Here is a 19,641-nt window from a genome sequence, read left to right as displayed (position 1 = left end):
ATAAGGCCCCCTTGTTTTTGTTTGATTAGGAGATAAGGTGCTCCTTCCTCCGGAATTTAGCATTTTAACACTGTAGCGTGTTAAAATATGACATTGGCACAATTAAAATGACATGATCTATTGTGGACCATGTGGTCAAAACCAATTTTAAGTCAATAAAAACCCCTTGATTATATAACATCATCGTGAATCCTGATACAACACAAAAAGTACAGCCACAACAAGAAGAAATACATAAACTAAGCAAGAATTGAGAGAATCACTTGTGATCTGACGATGTCAATTAACTCCATGCCGAAGCAACGATCAAGATTTTGTCTTCCCATCCAAAGTGGAGCGCGCCCGTTTCCTCCTTCACCTTGTACCTGTCACAATACTGCTTTATGAGTCCTCTAATGGTTTCATTCACATTTGGACTAATTGGAGTTGAAACAAAACCAGCCATCATCATTCGCGCTTTCCATTTCCCAGCAACTTCATACCGCTCTATTCTCTCCTCTCCCTCACAAGCCACGATATTAACTATCTCACGTGCCAAACACTGCTTTTCTACATTCAACCTCTCCTGGCTATCCCTGGGAAGTGTCGCATCAAGAGATTGAAACACTGCTGAATAGTAATTGTGGGCTTCGACAAACCGTGGCAAAAATGGGGCAGTGTTAGCGTTCATATCTTGTTCAACAACGGTAACGAGTTTCGGATTCAAGCTCTTAACCATCCGGAGAAGCCGGTCTCGCTGGTTTATTGTTGAGACGCTCTCATCGGGCATGTGGTGAAGCTGGAAAGCGAAGTTTACAATCAGCGCTTCACCAGCCTGGCAGTTCAGCATCACCGGACTGACTACTGCGGTCTTTGCTGCCACTGCTTCGAACTCAAATGGCACGTCAAGCGATTCAGCCAATTGCTTGAGCCTTTGGCCGATGACTTTTAGGCCCCCATTGGCTCGTTGAACTGATTGAGGGTCATCAACCCCGGTTAACCTCAAGTGGGGCAGCTTACCACGCTGATTAGCGATAGTTTGTATCAGAGTTATGTATTGACTCCCTTGGCCGATGTCAAAATCAATTATCTGAACCCTTTTTTCATTTTTAAAAGATTCTATAATCGCACCATTTGCAGCCATAAATCCGAACCTAAAATATGGACATACCTCGAAGAGGACCTGCATAGCCGATAATTGATCATTAGAGGGAGGCTCTTTGCATTTCAGAGCTTTGTAAAGACCCGTGCCAGAGGTTGCCACACGAGCCGCAAGAGCTTCCACCATGTAAGCTGCGATCCTCTGCGAAGGCTCTCCTTGGATCGAGAACCTCTGCCGGAGATCATTGATTGTCGTTGACGCTTCCTCGATGTTTCCCTCTGAAATCATCACTGCACAATCATAAAGCAACTGCTTGGGCGTCTGAGGAGACGAGGTAAGTGATACCTCTTTGTTGCTGCTGATGCTGCTGAGAATAGAATCCAAGGACGAAGACTCCTTGGGGGAATCATGTAGCAGTAGTGCATCACCGATTGGATTAGACCATTCACAATCAATCTCCATGCTTTGATTGGGGCCAAAAGCATCATCATCTTCATCATCATTATCATCAAGTAGTGCTCTCTCCAGTTCTTGAAGCTTTAGCCTCATCTTATCCTCGTTATAGTCAATGTCATCAGGACTAAGACTTTCCAAGTATTCTGACTCGAAATTGGGCTGATATCGATCCTCATGTCTTGTAGTGTCAAAATAGTTAAATGGGTTTTGCATGGTCATGGAGTGTAATTGATTGACCGAGTGGCTAGAGATGGATGGATGTATAAATTCTTCCATTGGGGAGTCAAGGAAGAAGTTTGGATCACAACACTCACTGTCGTAAGATTCTGTTGCATACATGATCTTATGCTTATCGGAGTTGAATATTGGACTTGGAATGCCAGAGGTGTCACTGCTTCCATTTAGAGCGTAGAGTTTCAGATTGCCATATGACCGGGTATATTGATCTTGGGTCCGAACTAAAGACATCGCTCACTTCTAACTCACTCAGTTCTCAAGGAAGGGTTAAAGTAACCATATAATATCAGGCTCGTGCCACGAAATGTCCCATTAACTGCATAAACTACCCAAATAAATGTCCTTTGTTTACAGTTGAAGAAACAGTAGATGAGTATCCAGTTAGGCTACTTGCAGTCGAAATTACTTAGAAGCCACTGGGATTCCTGCGTTAAGCCAAAATGAAAAATGCAGAGGAAAAAAAGAAGATAAGCACACCAGAATGATAGAAATTCAAACATTTTTGAAACAGTTAAAGAAAACACAGATACATAGATAAACATAATGAGGGGCGCACTCAGAAATAGACACACATGAGACCTGGAAAAAGAGAGATTTGTTCTTCCTGTATTTCATGTTACTTCAAGGACAACGTTTTGAGGAGAAAAGAAGAAGAAAGGAGGTCATTTACAATAAATAACAATTTTCCTTCATGATCAAATGACATTACTAGTGCTTTGTTATCGGTCCAAGTAAAAAAAAAAAGATTTTTTTTTTTAAAAATTATGAAAATCTGGACTGGAAAAAAGTTTATCCAACTTGATGAAGTCTAGTAGGAAAAACGTAACAGATACACAACATATTGCAAAATTATGTGCAAACTAGTAATATTGACAACAAGAATGATTATGACAAACAAAAAGTGAAACTTAAGTATAGTATCAAGTAAGCCTAAGATGTAGGCTGTTTTAAGGTCTTCAATTAGCTAATCATGGATAAAAAAAAATTATTTAGCTAACCAGAGCGGTAAAAAAGAAAGAGGTTATAACAAAGATTCTTGCACAAATTGTTGAACACAACGGGGGTTTATTTCACTTTAACCATGTATTAATAGCAATCAAAAGATTTAACATGTTGAAGCAGAGTAGAACTAGAACTAGAAGGCAGGCAACTACCAAGTAAGATGCTCCTAAACCACAATCTACAAAACTCATCCCAAAACAAAAAAATTGATTGTAAAAAAACTGATAAATCAATGCCTTCAAATCTTATGTTCTAGTCAACCAAATTACAAAACAATCAATTTTGCTAAAACTAGATAAAAAGGGTACAAGGGGGTGGCAAACGTGTAGCAAACCTCCATGGGCGTGACCATACGAGCCCTTGCCCATCAGGGAGGCTCACACGAGGGGACTAGACGGGCTATAGTCGATCCAAGGACATCAAAATTAGCAAATTGAGAAGGAAAACATAGGCAGCTAGCTATTCACAATCCAAATTATATATAAAGGTTTCAACACATGCAAACATCAAGCTAAAAGAAGATGTCCATGGCCAACCATAATAAGATCTACACATATAGCTAGTTTGGGCACATATAGGTATATAAGAAAAAAAAGAAAAAAAAATTCGAAAAGCACACAAAAGAAGAGACAAAAAAGAAGCAGCTGAGGCATATATATAAAGCATAAGAATACACCAAGGTGAGGCAATAGAGAGATCATATCATTCATTAATCATAACCTGCAATTCCACAGATACCCAGATGGAGATGAGCTTCACAATTAGCTTTGAGTTTGAAGGTTGGAGAAACCTAAGGTTTGACCATGAATCGTTCATAGTAAACAAAGACAAACCCTCAAAGCAAATTCACCTACTTTTTTTTTTTTGTATCTTTTAATCTTTACATTATTAAAAAAATAAAATAAAAATTGCAGTTTGTGAGGTTAGGTTGGCCGAAAACCAACAAACAACATAACAAAACAAAACAAATTAAACAAGTCCACAGAAGAACAAACTTTAGAAACAGAAAGAATAGAAAAAATGCATTAAAAATTAAAAATCAAATGACCCATTTGACATAGACACATAATAAAGAAATATATATATTTCCTTTCCACTTACCCAATTCAAGAATATAAGCAAATCAGAATTCCAAGACTCTCTTGGAAAAGACCACCGCTGAGAATCTACCTTCTGGGAAAATGGAAGAGAAAGTTACTCAAAATTTTCTTAGCCTAGAAAATTTGAGATCTTCTTCGTTCTTTTTTTAATCTTTTTACTTTGTCTTCATTGTCTCGGTGTGAGTTGGTTTGCATGTCCACACCAACTTCTCTGACTTGTAATGGTGTTGTTGACAGTACAATGGGCATTCCCACTCTCACCAAACAACCATGAGTGTTCAAATTGTGATTGAAGGTCCCTAGATTAGTTGGGTTGAGGACACGTGTACGGTGATATGGAGGATTGTGGTAACAAATTGCTGTCGTGGGGTGTGACGTTGGATTAACATAATCACTGTCATCTTCGAAGCATCGAATCATGATGCTTTTTGACAATGTCAAAAAGGGTGCTTGATCAATTTGACAAGTAAGCCCTTGGAAATTTCTTGGAAAAACCGAGGGAATTGCGAGGAACGGAAGGGCAATCAAGTCAATTGGGTAAGTTAGTTGCCTAGTTGGTTAAGAACCATATGTTAAATTTTTGGGAAATATCATATAAATAACAAAATAAAGAAACTAATTTTAAGGCCAACAAATAATTAAAATCGTTAAAAAGTCAAAAAAAAAAAAATATAGATATTTTTTTTTTTGGGTTAGAATATAGATTATTCTCTTTACTTTTTGCTCAAATCGTGCTAACCTGTCGGCTAAACGCTAGTTAGTTTGATTTTCGTTTGAAATTTATAATTCGCAGTTGAAATCATTCCGTTCCGTCATAATTAATATATATATATATATATATATATATATATATATTTACTTCTAATGAAATATTAATGTAAAAATTAGTGTGAAAGAAATCTAAAAATGTAAAATTTGATGCAAATTAGTATTATATATATGAAAAATATAATGTAAAATCAGTTAGTGTTATATATTATAAAAAAGTAATATTATATATTATGAAAATATTTGATAATTATTTACGATTATTATTTTTAATTAATTAATAGGTTGAAACTACTTATAATTTTTGGTTTTTGTTTTATTTTCAATTTACATTGAACTACAACGCGCACACTCCTAGGTTTTGGTGCAACTTATTAAAACTGTATATAGTTTTTTTATTAATATTTTGAGAGTTTGGATCAGATTGTTTAGTGTAATTTCTGCATATAGTTTATTAGATAAAAATAATTTAAGTAAGTTGAAAAAAATTCGTTATCTAAAAATTAGAAAAAAATATACTTTTAATTTCTAGTTTTTAGATTATCAACTTAGGAACATGCTTCTCTCCAATCCAGAAAGTGGATTGGACGGTGTTGTTGGGACTGTGAGACCCACGATGGGTCCCATTTTGGTGATTTGGATTGTTCAATGTGTAGAACTCATTGAGTACTCTATCCTTGTAAAAAAAATCATATTGATCAGATATCAATAACCCTTTGCAAAAAAGTGACATCAATATAAAATAATTACAATGTTATGCATTAAATTGTGTTGTGAAGTGATTTATAAATTAACTTTTTGGTTTATTACAAAAAAAAATATATAAAGAGTAAAGAAATGATGTGACTTTAATAAATTAATAAGTCAATAAATTAAGTGTTCGTTTGGCAATAACTTTTTTAGTTGGTTTTTTAACTTTTTTAGCCTAAGACTTTTTTAATTGTTTGGTACTCTTATTTGGCTTTTTTGGTTTTTTTAGCTTTTTTTGGCAATTTTTTTTGTCCTTTTACAATTTTTGACTTTTTTCTATCCTTTTGTGATTTTTTAACCCAATTCAAAAACCAAACGACCCCTAACTTATCAACTTATTCCCAAGCAGAGCGTTATACTTCCATCTCGTTATACTTCCACCTCCTTATAATTAATTGAGTAAATTACAAATACACTCCTTAAGGTTTACTTAAAATACGAATTGTTCATTGTGATTTAGAAAATTACAAATACTTCACTGTCAGAATTTTTTATTTAACAGAATTAATTAACAAAGCGAAATTTTTAACTGTTCACCTATACAATAATAAAATTATCTGAATTATTAATTGAAACAAAATTTTAACATTATTAAAAACTGTTAATTAACTTGATAATTTATTAATAAAAGAACCTATTTATTATGAAATTAAAAACTTTAGAGGGCAAAATGTACTTTCTAAAACTACAAAAAAATAATTTATAATTTAAATAAATTTCAAAAAATGTGTTTATAATTTATCCTAAAAATTAACTTTCTCGAGGAAAGTTACTTTTACACTAGGAGGAAAAATCAAATGTGAAGAGAATCCGTATGGCATATATCAAATGACTAGGAGTAGTGTGGAATTAAGAAGTTAGAGACAGGTGAAAACAATGTTTACCATACAAAAAACGAAACATGATTTCAAATTATTCAGTATTAGTCTTAATCATCCATACTCATAAGTTACCTCATCTAAAAATACTGATAATAATTTTGGGCACCTTTAGACCTGTCCTTCCAAAATACTGTAAGAACAAGTGAATTTTTCTTTTTTATTTTTATTTTTTATTTTTTATTTTTTATTTTTTATTTTTTAATTGGGATAGAATGGAGCATTGTTGATGTTATGTGAACAAGAGCAATCGGTGTTATTATTATTTCCTATTCGTATAATTTACAATTTGGAATATCAATTATTTTTACAACTCCAAGCTCATTCTTAAATCATATAAGAGAACTTATGAATTGGTAAGTAAAAAAATTGATAAGTATAAAAAGATAAAAAAAATTCTTTCTTTCCGATGTACCCAAAAAGATAAGTATAAAAAATTGATCAAAATAACTGTCTTATGATACTATGGGGTTTAGGCTAATATTAAAATGTTGCTGAACTTTTTACTGCACAATGTTTATATGGCTCACTGCCTTTTGATCAATTTTAGGTTTTAGGTTAATGGAATGTACCGCGCCATATGTCATTGCTTCTTCCATTTTCTTCAATTAGTCTGGGCAAAAATGGAAAGGGTTTGGTTGGAGGGTACTGTTAGGCCCGTAAGAATTCACCATAGATTCTGTTTTGATAATCAGAATCGTTAAATGTGTAGAACTCGTCGAGTATAATATACTTGTAAAAAATCACATTGATCGAATATCAATAGTTACGTAATCAAATCAGTTTTATATAAAAAAAAATAGACGGTGAAAAATAAACGGTTAACGGAAATTTGATCCGATGAAATAGCTATCAATATTCGATCAATGTGATATTTTACAAGCATATAGTATTTAACGAGTTCTACACATTGAACGGTTCAGATTATCGAAATAGGACTCGTGACTGGCCTCCACAGGGCCAACATGATCGGACTAGAGAGAAGCCAATATGTTTATATTTTTTTTTCCTATAGTTAGATTTTTAGAATCTTATGAATTGTAAATTATGTTTCGATTTTAGATTTTTGATAATATTTATGAAGGAAAAAAGAAAAGTGAATGAAAAAGTGACGAAAAAAAAAATATATTTTTCTTCCACCCACAAATTTAAATCCAAACAGGGCCTCAATCTTGTTTCCTTCATCTTTAGTCCTTTCTAATAATTCAAGGCATTCAAGTTGACATATTCTTGAGTCCGTGTTCAAATATCTTCATCTATTATTGAGTCTAGTGAATTTAATTGCTACACATGTCACCCAAAAACAAAAAAAAAAAAAAAAACACCCAAAATCAAATGATAAGCATATATCCAAAAATATCCGAATAGATCAACCTTTTTGAATTATTACTAAATCTATGAGTAGGTAAAGCGACAACTTGATGAATTGAAACATCTAAGAGTTCATTTGAAAAGTGGGTTGATTTTTTGGTTTTTTAATTTTTTGACTATTTTAGCTTGGGTTTAAAAATTTCGTTTGGGATAAATTTTTTTGATTTTTTAAACTTTTTGTGAAAGAAAGAATATAATGATCATGGGTGGGTTAGATGTGATATTTTGTCTTATTAGGTTAAAATATTTATTTTATCTTTTTATGACTAAAATAGCTCTAAACCCAACCCAACCCAACCCAAGTTGCCAAACGAAGGCTAACAATTAGAGAACAAGATAACAAAAGCAATCCGCTAATGGATAATGAGATTATGGCATGTTTGATTGGAAGGATTAGAACATGGGATTGGGATTATTAATCCGTGGGCCCAATTATTCCATGTTTGTTTTGATATTTTGTTTTGGGATTATTAATCCACTGGATAATTAATCCAACAAATTTGTAGGATTATTAGTAATGGGGTAGGGGTGGGATTGTGAATAACACACTAATTTAATAGGATTGTTTATACCTCACTATTAGTCTTATGGAATCAAACATGGCCTTAGTCTTCTAAGAATTAGTGGAGGTACACGTAAATTAATTCAGACATATAAGATATCAAAAAATAAAAAACAGCACTGAATGAGAAGGTAATCCATACACCATAAGTTAGGTTTGAGAAACTGTTACTATTACTCCACTCTGTATCATATTTAAAAAAAAATAAAAATTAATTTCAATCTGTACGGAAAGTGTGGAGGATCAAGTCAAACCTTACATGCATCACAAAATAATAATAATAATAATAATAATAATAATAATAATAATAATAATAATAATAATAATAATAACACATAACTTGTAATAACAAAAATTATTTATAAAAAAATAAAAAAGTTAATATTTTAATTATTATATATTTATAAAATATTTTTCACTGACACAGTGTCAATATAATTTCCCCTAACAATAATAGTCACACTAGTTTACTTAATTAAAATGTTAGTCCATTTGAATCGGCGTTTACCTAACAAAATTAATATTTGGGATTTTTTTTTAGAGTCCCTGATATTAAGACTTTATAGTATAAAAAACATCTAATATTTTCATAATGTCTAAGATCCCTCAACATTGATCCAGAGAAATTTTTCCCAGAGAAATTCTATTCAGAGAAATTCTGGACTGCACAGAGAAAATATCACATTTTTTTGGACTTTCCAGAGAAATTCACTTCAACCCAGAGAAATTTCCCTCTCTAACTCAGGGAAATTCATTGAAAACCATAGAAATTCTCATCTCCAATCCAGAGAAATTCACTTAACCCCAGAGAAATTCTCCATCTCCAACCCAAACCAGAGAAATTCTTCTTCTCCAATCCAGAGAAATTCCAATTTCTGTGATTGGGATGCCAGAGATTGATGTAAATTTCTCTACTTTAACATCATGGGCAACTTTGTATACATCAAGAAGATAAATACAGAGGGGAAAAAATGCAATGAAGCCTATTACAGATTCAAAAACCCTAATCTAATCATAGAAGTACTTTTGTAGGCCAACAAGTGTAAACCCATCTCCAATCCCAAGAATGATGAACTGAGGAGGTAACTAGAACACGCTCATAGACAGATAACCAGAGAAATTCCCCAATCCAGAGAAATTCCCAGACAAACCTTTCTACAGAAATTCTCTCAACCCAGAGAAATTCCGGGAAGAATTTCTCTAGACTCCACAACCTAGAGAAATTCCCAAAAAATACAGAAAAGACAAACATAGAGAATTTCTGGAGGGTGCACCATATGAGGGTATATGCATGAGAAATGTGAGTTTACTTGGCTTAGCACCATCTGCAAAGTGGAATTATGAAATTGTTTTGGGGTTTACTGATGCATAACTTCATTGCCGTGTCCACAGTTGCAGAGCAATAGATCTTCATCTTGGTATTCCTATTCGTGAGTTGCTTTTTATGCTGACAGGTTTGTGCAGATCATAGCCGTCGCATGATCCAACAAAACCCCCTTTCCGATCCTTGCCGTCGGGTGAATATTGACGGAGAAGACATCGGAGACCTAGGAATGGAACGCGAGGGAAATGGGTTTTCGGTTCTGGATTTAGAGCTTGTGGGTGACTCGGTGGGCTTGGAGAGAGTGAAAGCCTTTGTAGTTGAGGAGGCAGTGGGAGAAGGAGAGGCAGGCCGGGTCGCGGATCCGGGCGGCGCGGAGGTCTGCGACGGTGGCGGAGCGGAAGAAGGAGTCGGAGAAGAAGGTGTTGAGGAAGAGGTTGTAAAGGAGGGTAGAGAGGAGGGTGGAGGAGCAGAGCTTGTTGCCAAGGTGGACATTTCTCCATAACGTCAAGTAACTGATTTGAATGCCTTGCATTTGGAAGACAGTGGGTGAGAGGAGAAGAGAGAGAGAGAGAGTAGAGTAGAGACAAATAGTCAAATTTCTCTGATATATGTTTAGGGACCTTAGACATCAAAAAATAATTTTGTAGATCACTTCCATTACAAAAAGTGAGAGAGGGACCCTAAACTAATTTTTCCTTAATATTTAGTCAAAAAAAGATATTTTTGTCCCTATTTACTCAATGCAAAATTTGAGTATTTTAAAAGGGTCTTTAACAACCCAAAAAAATTTTAGTGTAGACCCTTGGTTCTTTTTTATTTTATAGTCCATGTTGTGTAGTTGACCCTTGGTTCTTTTTTTATATTTTTTTTTGTTTATGGCGCATTGATGCTTTCTGTTTAAGGCGTTTAGCCCCTAAAAAAGGATTTTTGGGCATTTATTTCATGTCCTATATGTGTATTCATACAATAATATTTCATGTGTACATGTAATATTCATCATATTTAAAAAATAAAACCCATTATACTATATGAAAAGTGACATAAAAAAAAAAATCTAACAGTAATATATCATGGAAGGCTCAACCCTATAATCATAAACTGAAGTAAATTCTCTTACAAGGATTGGCCGCCAAAAAAACAAAAAATAAAGTGCTGTCAATGTGTCATCCACTAAACATAAGTGAATTATCCCAAATTGTAGTCACAACTTTGATGATCAGTTTTAGAAGGTAAGACCTCTTCAGTTTGAGTCTTTCTATTTGACTTTGTATTTCTTGTTATAGAAACACAACACATTTTTTTATTTTTATTTTATAGAAAACTAGATATAATGAATTTATTTTTGGTAGAGCCTCCACCAGGCTGCATTCTGTGGACTTTTTTTAATTTTTATTTTTTTTTTTATTGTAGAATTATTGTGTTCCAATTCAATTCTTTATTTATACAAGTAGTATATCTGTGCTATGCATGGGAATTCCTTTTAGAGAAAAAAAATGGATATAATTTTTAACTTATAATATATTTGTCTCAATTGTTTTTAAACAATGATATTTAAATTTCATTTTAAATCACTTGTCTTTATTTTATAACCTCTCAAACAAGAATTGTGAATACTATTTTTAATTTTTTTATGCACATGCGTTGGATGATTAAATGGATCATGAATATAATACTTTCAGTTTTTGTTTTTTCTTTAGTGTTCAAGTTATTTGAAATATATATCAAACTTCACTCTCTTTTTTTTTTTTTTTTTAATTATTTGGTAAGACCAAAAGTTATAATTTTTTTTTGGTTAATAATAATATTTATATTGGATGGACTTTGAAAACCTTTGATGAAAAAATTGGGAAGCACTTTGCAAGTTTTGGGGTGCAACAACAGCCCAATGGATGCAACCTTAAGTACATGTCAAGTAATGGGCTGGACTATTGTCAAGGACATCATGCCTTTGTTGGACTTAACAAAAAATCTAACCTAAAAATCCATTCCAAAAATTGATCATGATGTACACTTTTTCTTACAAATAGAGGAATGTTAGAGATCTCAAATATTTTATTAATATTTTTATCAAATGTCTTATATGAGTGTAAGACCCACATGGAACTCACATAGTGTGTGTCTCACACCCATGTAAGATATTTGGTAGAAATATTGGTAAAACATTTGGGGTCCCTAGCATTTCTTTACAAAAAGAGTAATGTTAGGGATCCCAAATGCCAAGTGCTGTTGCGCAACATTTATGTTTATAATTTTGTTTTTGTTCCTAAAAAATTGTAAAGAGTTTATATAATTTATTATATTATTGTAATAAAAAAAAGTTTGTTTAATTTGTTTAGATAATAAAATTTTCATTCATTTCTCCATCTTCCTTTCCCATCCCAACCAACCACCACTCACTGCCCATCATCAGCAGTGGCCACCATATCTAGCCACTCCTACCTTGATTAACCATAGCTTATTGACACTTCTCACGGTTGACAACTGAGAGGGTAATTTGTGTTAGCAAATTGGGCCGAGCTAAGTAAACAATGGTTGGGAGTTGGGCCAGGCCATTAGGTCGAGGTGAGAGCTCGGATAGCTTAGCCCTCGGCCAAATAATAGGCTTGGGCTTGATTGGTTAACTATATGCCATGAGTGGGCTGAGGTGTCTTCAGTGAAGAAGGTCGAGCATGCTTTAGCTCGGCAACTCACCATTTGGTTGTTGGCTCGGTTCTGCTCGAGTTGAAATAAAACAAGGTAGTTCAGCTGCGCATGGCTAGCTGAGCATTGCCATCTCACTTGGCTTGCAGTAAGGAGGGTGTTCTAGGGATAGGAATTATTCTTGGGCATGCGACTCCTAGGAGGACTCTGCTAAGGAGAGTTAAGAGTTCTATTAGGATTGTGCCACGCGGAATCTATAAAAGCTTGTGATAGAACCTATGCATAGGTGTTGCAATTTAGACTTCCGAATTCGCAGAGCTTTTGTGTCTATTGTCTATTTGCTGACTTAGGCATCAGAGGGGTTTTCGGCATACATCGGCTGGCTAGCTCAAGTTTGTGTTTTCAGGTGATAAGACGATGACATTTGGAGAAGTGCAAATTTGATCAACAGGATTATACAAGGCATATTATTTCGTGCTCGTACAATTGGCGTGGTCTATGGAAACTCTAATGTGAACATACCTTTTGATTGAGTTTTCCTTCGACTTATTTTAATGGCGCACAATGAAGAGTTGCCCCAATCTGTCATCAATGGACAGACGCTAGAAGGGAACAAAAGGCCTGACGATTTGCCTTTTGCGCCATCGATGGCGGACTTGGACCCTCAGCAGCGGAACCCTCATAAGGGGGCAAGAGAAAAGCGAGGCTTGAATCCTCATCGTTCTCAAAGGTCGGAGGGACAAAGGAGAATGATGGATACCTAGACTTTGGAAAATCGCGTGAAGGAGTAAGACGAGTTAATCAAGAGAATGGTCGTGGATACGGAGGCCTTGAAACACCAAATAAAGGGCAAAAACATGGCAGTGATGGAAATTCGTGAAGGCAGAATGCGTTCTCGCCACTCAGGAGATCATGACCGACGAGCCACGCCCTTGCATTCTGAAAGTAGAAGCCTCAGAACATGTGACACACAATCAAGAACTTCCAGAACTCGTTACTCCAGGTTTGAGAGAACGAGGACTTGAAGGTCTTACACGGAGGGAAGCAGTTATCGACCCTCATATACACACCAAACCACCTCTCAAGACACCATGTTGCCTAGATCAGCGAACTTGTAGACCGTGCTAAAAGCAAGGGCTCAAAGGAAGGAAGACGTCTGGGCACAAGACCCTCAAATGGTCTCAACTCTGCAGCGGCTGGCTCCTAGGACGCATGGAAGTGTTGAGATTGGAATGCCAATGCCGTGCCTTGCTTACGAACCAGCAGACAAAGCGTTATCAAGGTTGCAGAGCTCGCCATTCGTTCTGGCGATAGAGAACGCACCATTGCCCTTGGGCTTCAACTAACCTAAGTTCACGATCTATGATAGGAAGTCAGATCCTTACATGCATTTAAGCTACTTTCACCAAGTTATGGCCATGCACCGCAGGAACGAGGCTCTGATGTGCATTATGTTCCTATCTAGCCTTGGGGATTTGGGCTTAACTTGGTTCAAAAAGTTGTTAGAAGGCAGTATCGCTTCCTAAGTGCAACTTGCGGAGGCGTTTGTTACCAGGTTTAAGACAAACACCAAGACACCAGTTGAGATAGATCAATTGCTCGCCATTGACATGGGTGAGAAGACAACATTGAAGGCCTACAACAATAGATATTGTGAGACCTTTAACTAGATAGGTGATTGCCCTACCAACCTAGCTATCGTGCAGTACAAGCGGGGTTTGCCAGTGGGCCATAAGTTGAGGGATTCAATGACAATGATGCCACCCCTCACTATGGAAGCCCTGATGGAGAGAGTACACCAGCACATCAGGGTAGATAAAGATGGCGCTCGCGCCAAAGTAAAATCTGGCACAACTGCGATATTGGATAAGAAACCTGCAGGAAAGGTTAATACGGTCGAGAAGAAGGGCCGACCTAACAACAACAATCGCGGTGCACCGCCAAATGATGAAGATGACAAGGCAAGGAGGTTGAGGGTCTGCATCGCTATTACGATTATTTTTAAGAAGCCCATTTACTGAATTCTTAGCGAAATACACAATGAACCTGTCACAACCCAAACCCGCCCCTATAGGTTTAGTGTCGTAACCGACCAGTAATCCTGGGATTACTAAAGGCCTCTGAACAAATTAAACAAAATACAGGGGCTAGTAGAAGCAAATACAAACATATAATGTCCATAGAGCTGTGTAGGCATACATGAGACAGAAAATTTAAAACTTCATATACATATCAGTGACGTCATTTTTACATTAGTCTTACGTCACCAAAACCCACATAAACACAACGTACAAAAACTTGTTCAGTTAAACTGAAGAAAACAAAAACTTAAAACTTGTTAACAGAACATGACCATTTCAAAATGGGAACCTCCTCGGGAGGCATAGTGGTTGGCTGACACAAAAGAATCCATACAACAGTTTATGTAACGCCCTGAAATAATTACCACAATCCACTCATAGTATTAATAAACGACAACAATACTAACATAATTACCTTCTATTGAATCCAACGTGATTACAAAAAAGAAACATATGCGGTATACATTCAATATGCCTAACCATGAATCTATAGCATATGCTAGAAATGTAAGAAAAGAATAAAAGTTAAACAGATAAGAAGCACCCTAAAGGCTTACAACTTTCCAAGATAGTTCTTGGTTACAATAAAAGTGGACTTTAGGTCCAATACATTTGAAGCCCTTAGCTATACAAAAATGAATACAACAAAAAGATGCCTGTGCTCCAAATCCTCTCAAGCTACTACCTTGGCGGAGGCATGCCATTAACACCTGAAATATTTTTCTCATATAGGATGAGCCAAAGCCCAGTAGAAATAATCCAACACATTTTATGAATCTTAACAAAGCTATAAGGAGAATGCATATGTCATGTTCTTGACAAAACATATTTATATCCCTTTTCAAAACTATGTAATGCCAAGTTGATACCTTGATTCACAATTCATTTCCATTTCAATTGAAAATAGGGTGGTGATTCACACTTTGAGAATCTTAAAACAAGACAATCTTTACCGGAAATTTCGTATGGAGGAAATCGTAAATCGGGGCCCATGTAAACGTAGGCTATATAAGCACTACTATTGCCATTTCACGAAAATTTCGTCCACGGGATCGGCACCCATGTATACGCGCGATTTTCAGGACTTTCACCTAGGACGCTCAGGCCAACTTAGTTCAACAACACAATTCATGTTTTCCGAATTCACCATTTTTCTCAAAACGATAACATTTTCAATGTATTAGTGTGAAATAATGTTCAATGCAAATGAATGAGAAAATAGTTTCAATTTTCTTAATTCACATGCAAATTCTACAACAATCATAACTATCCTCCACCGATTGCCCAAAATAGATATTTCTAAACAGCTAGTTTATATTCCATAAAGGTAAACTTTCCAAATCTCAAGAGTTGAGTGACAATACATATCTAACTCTACCATCCTCATCAATACCAATCCAATTTCATTATTCCAACATCAAATTCATTTATTTATACAAAATAAATGTTTGAGACATTTAGGGCACGTATTCAAAATCAACCTTTTCCATCCAACTCCTCATTTATTTCAACATCAAAACCATTCCCAAGAGATTATTCGAAAAACCCCTCTTTTGATTTTTATATTCAAAACCCTGGATTTGTTCCAAACCTTCCAAATCCACAATATAGTTTAAAAACAACAAATAACTAAGTTAAAACTCATAAAAAGTGTGAAAAGTATCCCTACCTCAAGCTAGAGCATGAGTGAGAGAATGAGAGAAACTCAAAGGCACCAAAAACCAACTTTGTTCCGGTTAAAACGAAGCCCTTGCCAGCTCTATCTTTTTAACAAAGACATACGGGTGAAAAGATCGACGGATCTAGGTGTATTTGAGGGAAATAGGTGAGTTTTAGAGAGAGAGAGTGAGAGAAAATAGGGTTTGGAAATGTTTAGAGAGAGAGAGAGAGAGTGATATGAAAAAGTGATGTAAAAAGTGATTTTTACGGACTGATGTACACATAGTCTGCTTGAGTGCAAGAAGTGACGCTCAAGCGTCCAAATACAAAAATGATTACCGCTTGAGCTCAAGAAGTAACGCTTAAGCGTAGAATATACATTTGCAGTAGTTTTGCAGACAACTGTCCATCGCTCGAGCGTAAGAATGGCCGCTCGAGCGCACGACTGCTCGAGCGTAAGAAACACTGCTTGAGTGTAGAATACACTCTCCTAGCAGTTTTTCAGACCTATAAAAATACTGAGAGTTCACAAAGCCCGCTTGAGCGCAAGAAGTGACGTTCAAGCGGAGGAGTAAAATTCTGGGTAGCAAAAGTTTGGAAACTAAGCTACCAACTTGTTCAAAATGCAACCAATACAACCCATTGGCCAAACTCAAGGGGAAAAAGAGGAATATGACAAGAACAACAATACAAAATCATGAAACTTGAGTTCAGAATATCAAATGGGTCGGGTCTAAAACCAGAATCGCTATGGCTTAGGCCTGATCACACGGCTAATCACCTACATACATAAATAATACGGTGAGCTGGAGTCTAGTGAATAATAACAGAATAAATTTTTTAATGAATGATGTCCACAATAAATTCAGAATTCAGATAAGAAACAAATTCATATTCATACTCATACTCATATTTGTGTTCAAAGTTCACATATTCAATATGATTATACGTGGTTAGGGCTGCAAATGAACTGAGTTGTTCGCGAACAGGCTTGAGCTCGGTTTGGTTGATTAATAAACGAGCTTGAGCCAGAATTTTAGGGTCATTTTCTTAACGAGCAGAGCCCGAGCTTGGTAAGGCTTGGCTCGATTCGGCTCACGAGCCTATATATATATATGTGTGTGTGTGTGTGTGTGTTATGAAATTAGGGTTTCAGTCAAATCTTTTTCTCTGGAAGCTGCTGTGGTTTTCTCTCACTCTAAAAAAAATGTTGTTTCCATCCAAGCTTTTCCTGATTCGAATAACAGAAAGAGATCGTTCTACAACCTTTGTTTACTACTCTTTCTTCCTTGTTTTCTTATTTTTCATCTTTATTTGAAGAGATTTCATCTCATCTTATCTCTCTGTAGACAAATTTTGGGGCTAGGGTCACAACATCGAATCAAACGAAGAATTGTGTTGGATATCAACGTTTCTTTGTTCTGGTAAAGATTTGGGACCAGAAGATAAAATCTTTTCTTCAATCCCTTGTGGTAAGTTTTCTATTCCTTACTTTTGTTCTTCAATCTTAGGGTTAGTTTTCTTCTTCTTCAGATTGAACAGACCTCTTTGAATCTTACAATGTTAGGATGCCTCAACGATCTGTGGTTGATAATTTTCCTTTGTACATTTTCATCTATCTGTTAGTAAAAAAAATTTCATCTATCTACCTTAACAGACTGGTACACAATTTTGAATCTTTGAATCTTTGCTCTGTTTTTTTTTTTTGTTGAGAAACTAGAACACATATATAAATATGCAGAATGTTTGCTCTATTTTTTTTTAATCCATTTTTTGAATCTTTGGACTATTTTTTTAATTTTTTTTAATACTTCGATGCAATGTTGTTGCTATGTTTTTGCTTACTTTGATGCAATGTTGCTGCTGGGTATGGCAGAATTTCATACATGAGTTTCCCAGACACTTATTTTGGAAATAATCATCAAGTTTGACTTGTTTCATAGATGAATCCACCATGACTCGTTACTGGGTATGGAAGAATCCACCATGCAATGTTGTTTTAATCTTTTTTGAAAAACTAGAACACATAAATAAATTTGCAGAATGTCTACTTTGTTTTTTGAATCTTTGCTCTGTTTTTTTTAATCCATTTTTTGAATCTTCGGTCTGTTATTATTTTATTTTATTTTTTATTTTTTGCAATATTGTTATTATGTTTTTGCTTATTTCGATGCAATGTTGTTGCTGGGTATGACAAAATTTCATAGATGATTTGATTAACTTTGGAACTTGTGAATTTCATGTTGTTGCTGGGTATGCAATGCAATGTGCTGTAGCTAAGTTTAACCTATTTCATAGATGAATCCATCATGACTTGCTGTTGGGTAAGGCAGAATCCACCATGCAATGTTGTTTTAATTGTTTTTGAGAAACTGGAACACAAATAAATCTACATAATGTTTACTTTGTTTTTTGAATCTTTGCTCTATTTTTTTTTTTTAAAATCCATTTTTGAATCTTTGGTCTGTTATTATTATTTTTTTAATTTTTTTTTGCAATGTTGTTGCTATGTTTTTGCTTACTTTGATGCAATGTTGCTGCTGGGTATGGCAGAATTTCATAGATGAATTGATTAATTTTGGAACTTGTGAATTTCATGTTGCTGCTGGGTATGCAATGCAATGTTGCTGTAGTTGAACTAGATTGTTAAGAAGTGCAGTGCAATACAAATTACCCAACAAAATCGAAGGAAACTTTTGGAGCTTTATCAAGTGAAGACATTATCAGACAGTTTCAGTTTCTCTTTTTGCTTACTAAGAGAAACTTTAAAGACTTTTATTCTTTTTTTAAGTGATGTAATTTTATATTTTGGAGTTGGGATATAGAAGTTCTATGTTTTGATTAGTTTAGTTTTAAAGTTTGAATGGTTTGTTTGTAGATTGCTAGAATAGTTATTGCAATTGATTTTTCTATGTTTTTGATAATTGAATTTTAGTTAAAGAGTTTGAATAAGTCTATTTGCAGGTTTTCGTAATATGTTGATATTAATTGTGTTGTTTATGTTATTGATTTATTGTTGCATTAGGACGTTTTATTTGATTTTCAAGATTGGCAGATTTTTTTGGGCTGTTGTTATTGATTTATTGTTGCATTAGGATTTTTTATTTGGTTTTCAAGATTGACAGATTTTGTTTGGCTCTATTCATAGCTTGATTTGTTTGTGTGTTCAAGCTCAAGCTCGAGCTCGAGCTCATTCATTTGTAAACGAGCTAAGTTGAGCTGAGCTCGAGCTTTATAAATATCTAGTGAGCCGTGCTCGAGTTCAACTTTCATAGATCGACTCGAGCTTGAGCCGAGCCCGAACATGATCAAATTCTATCGAGCCAAGCTCGAGCTTTGGAGAACTTGACTTGGCTCGGCTCAGCTCGTTTGTAGCCCTATACGTGGTACATCCATTAGTGTGCTAACAAATCCGATGACCCATAAAGGGATGGCCATAAAGGCATTCCGATGACCTATAAAGGGACGCATATCATATGATGCTAAGGATGCCACAAATACATTTCAGAAAATTGGACAATCATTCATTCATACAAAACATAGCATTTCAAAAAATTGATCATTTCCATATCATAATGTTCGAAAAATACGTAACATTGAACAGAGCTTTACATAGTTATTACTCACAGATGACTCCAAGAACAGAACAGATAAAGTAGACAGATCATATAGTCTATGGTGCATGACCTACACAACACACAATGGATACACATTGAAACACACATTTGGAAA

At 35.1% G+C, this 19,641-nt stretch overlaps 1 protein-coding gene across 2 annotated transcripts; it reads right to left on the bottom strand.

Moving 5' to 3' along the window:
- Nucleotides 1-145: 145 nt before the first annotated feature.
- On the bottom strand, nucleotides 146-4,182 carry LOC114318505 (scarecrow-like protein 1). Of its 2 annotated transcripts, none has more exons than XM_028265410.2 (2): nucleotides 3,878-4,182; nucleotides 146-2,199 (listed from the first exon to the last, which is right to left on the bottom strand). In XM_028265410.2, the coding sequence occupies exon 2, from the start codon at nucleotides 2,003-2,005 to the stop codon at nucleotides 284-286; it is 1,722 nt and encodes a 573-aa protein (XP_028121211.2). In that variant the 5' UTR covers nucleotides 2,006-2,199; nucleotides 3,878-4,182; the 3' UTR covers nucleotides 146-283. The 2 variants fall into 2 exon arrangements, with proteins under 2 accessions (XP_028121211.2, XP_028121212.2); XM_028265411.2 differs by having other exon boundaries at nucleotides 3,497-3,903.
- Between the last annotated feature and the right edge of the window lie 15,459 nt (nucleotides 4,183-19,641).

Source organism: Camellia sinensis, chromosome 3 (assembly GCF_055761805.1).
Source record: "Camellia sinensis isolate YWXY chromosome 3, ASM5576180v1, whole genome shotgun sequence".
Classification (NCBI taxonomy): Eukaryota; Viridiplantae; Streptophyta; class Magnoliopsida; order Ericales; family Theaceae; genus Camellia; species Camellia sinensis.
The sequence above is the reverse complement of the archived record's forward strand: the minus strand, read 5'-3'. Positions and strand labels throughout refer to the sequence as shown.